Raw genomic sequence first — 1735 nt, 5'->3', positions numbered from 1 at the left:
GGTCTGGCGTGAGTGTTGGGGGGGGGGCAGCAGCAGGGGCCGTGGGGTGTCGAGGGCAGGTCAAGGGGGCAACGGATTGGTGGAGGCCCCACCAACAGTGTGGCGGTCGGCATGCATGCCTTGAGGAAGGCAGGGGGTGCTTGCCCTGATGCCACGGCCTGTGGTGCAAGTATCACTTTTTTGTACAAGTGTTGATTCATCCTCCACCCCTGGCTTGCCGGGGATGCATTGTGATTGGCTTGGCTCTTCCTGAGTAGAAGCTCCCTACTCACAATGCCACACTGTTGCACACCCTCTTTTTCAACCACCCAACACACAAACACCCTCTTTTCCAACCACCCACGCACACAAACACACTCTGTGTCCTGCGCGACCAGGTGTTGATCCTCCTGCAGGCGGTGCAGGTGCCGGTCAAATCGCAGGACCCCACCCTCAGGGCAAAGCAGGTGCGACAGCGGTCGGAGGAGAGGCAGCGCTGCGCGTGGCATCGCCGAGACCCACCGTATGCACAGCGGCAGCTAGTGCACGACATTGAGTGGTCATCAGGCTGTGCTGTCCTCGCCTCGCCTTGGCGTCAGCCCTGCAAGCGCCGCGCGCACGCCGCGAGAGGCGTGCCTCGTCCAAGCACCTCGCCCTACGGCCACAGCTCCTCCATCTTGACGCCGGCCACGTGTGCCCTCCTAAACTCCCCCCCTTCCCCCCCCCCCCCCACACACACACACCCACACATGCGCGCACACACCCCTTCCCCAGGTGCCAGAGGCGCAGGCGCTGGAGGGGGAGGTATATGCGGCGCTTGAGGCCACGCCAGAGAACGGCAAGGCCTTTGCAGCGGGTGAGGCGCCCTGGTCCTGCCTGCATGCGGGGGTTGAAGGTCGCAGGGGCGGGCGGGCAGGCGGGCGGACAGGCAGGCAGTGCGTCTCAGTGTTCTGGAACCCCTTGAGCATTTTTGTGTGTGTGTGTGTGTGTGTTTTTGGGGGGCAGGCGGAGTAGTCACCTCGGCCAGCTGCAGTGGCTGGCTGCAGTACTGCCGCGCTTCGGAGTCCCCACAAACACCAGGCGAACTGTTGCAGCTGACGCCCGCCACCCCGTGGCCGCCCTTGAGACACACACACACACACACACACACACACACATCCACGCACACGCACGCACACACACACACACACACACACACACACACACACACACACACACACACACACACACACACACACACACAGCCGTGCGCAGCGCGCTGCAGCGCGAGGAGGGCTGGGTGCAGTGGAAGCGCGGCGGCCCGCCCCCCATACCGCCGCCCAAGGAGCGCGTGCAGCCCTGCCCCGACTTTGAGCTGCAGCCGCCGCAGCGTGGGCTGGGGGAGCGCGTGGCGGAGGGCGCGGCGGCAGCGGCGGCGGAGGCCACCCGCACGCGGGCGCGGCGCGAGGCGTGAGTTGCGGCCTGCGGCGCGTGGGCGAATGGGTTGCCATGCCGCAGAGCGCCTCAAACCGTCCTGTGCCTGGTGCTTGTGGAGGCGCTGGTCCCCCAAGCTGCTGCTTCCGCACAACACTGCCTGTGACCACCAGACAGCCTCACAGCACCCCTGTCCGCACATTTACACACTCTCTCACACACGCGCTGCCTCGACCCCTGTCCCCCCCCAGCATCCTGGCGGCCCTGGCGCGTGAGCGGCGCTCCGCCCTGGAGATGGAGACGGACGAGGCCCTCGCTCCCAGGAAGAGGGTCAAGGTGGGGG

General features: G+C 66.1%; 1 protein-coding gene across 1 annotated transcript in view; it reads left to right on the top strand.

Moving 5' to 3' along the window:
• The window catches only part of MNEG_15845 (hypothetical protein), a gene marked incomplete at both ends in the record, with an annotated part of 2922 nt that extends 1490 nt beyond the window's left edge, over window positions 1–1432 (top strand). The window contains 3 exons of the mRNA XM_014035684.1: window positions 378–446; window positions 754–835; window positions 1224–1432. Coding sequence (XP_013891138.1) covers window positions 378–446; window positions 754–835; window positions 1224–1432 — 360 coding nt within the window. The remainder of the gene's footprint in view (window positions 1–377; window positions 447–753; window positions 836–1223) is intronic.
• Between the last annotated feature and the right edge of the window lie 303 nt (window positions 1433–1735).

Source organism: Monoraphidium neglectum, assembly GCF_000611645.1.
Source record: "Monoraphidium neglectum strain SAG 48.87 unplaced genomic scaffold scaffold05722, whole genome shotgun sequence".
In the NCBI taxonomy this organism is placed as follows: domain Eukaryota; kingdom Viridiplantae; phylum Chlorophyta; class Chlorophyceae; order Sphaeropleales; family Selenastraceae; genus Monoraphidium; species Monoraphidium neglectum.
Note: the sequence above shows the minus strand (reverse complement) of the source record. Positions and strands in the feature narration are given on the sequence as shown.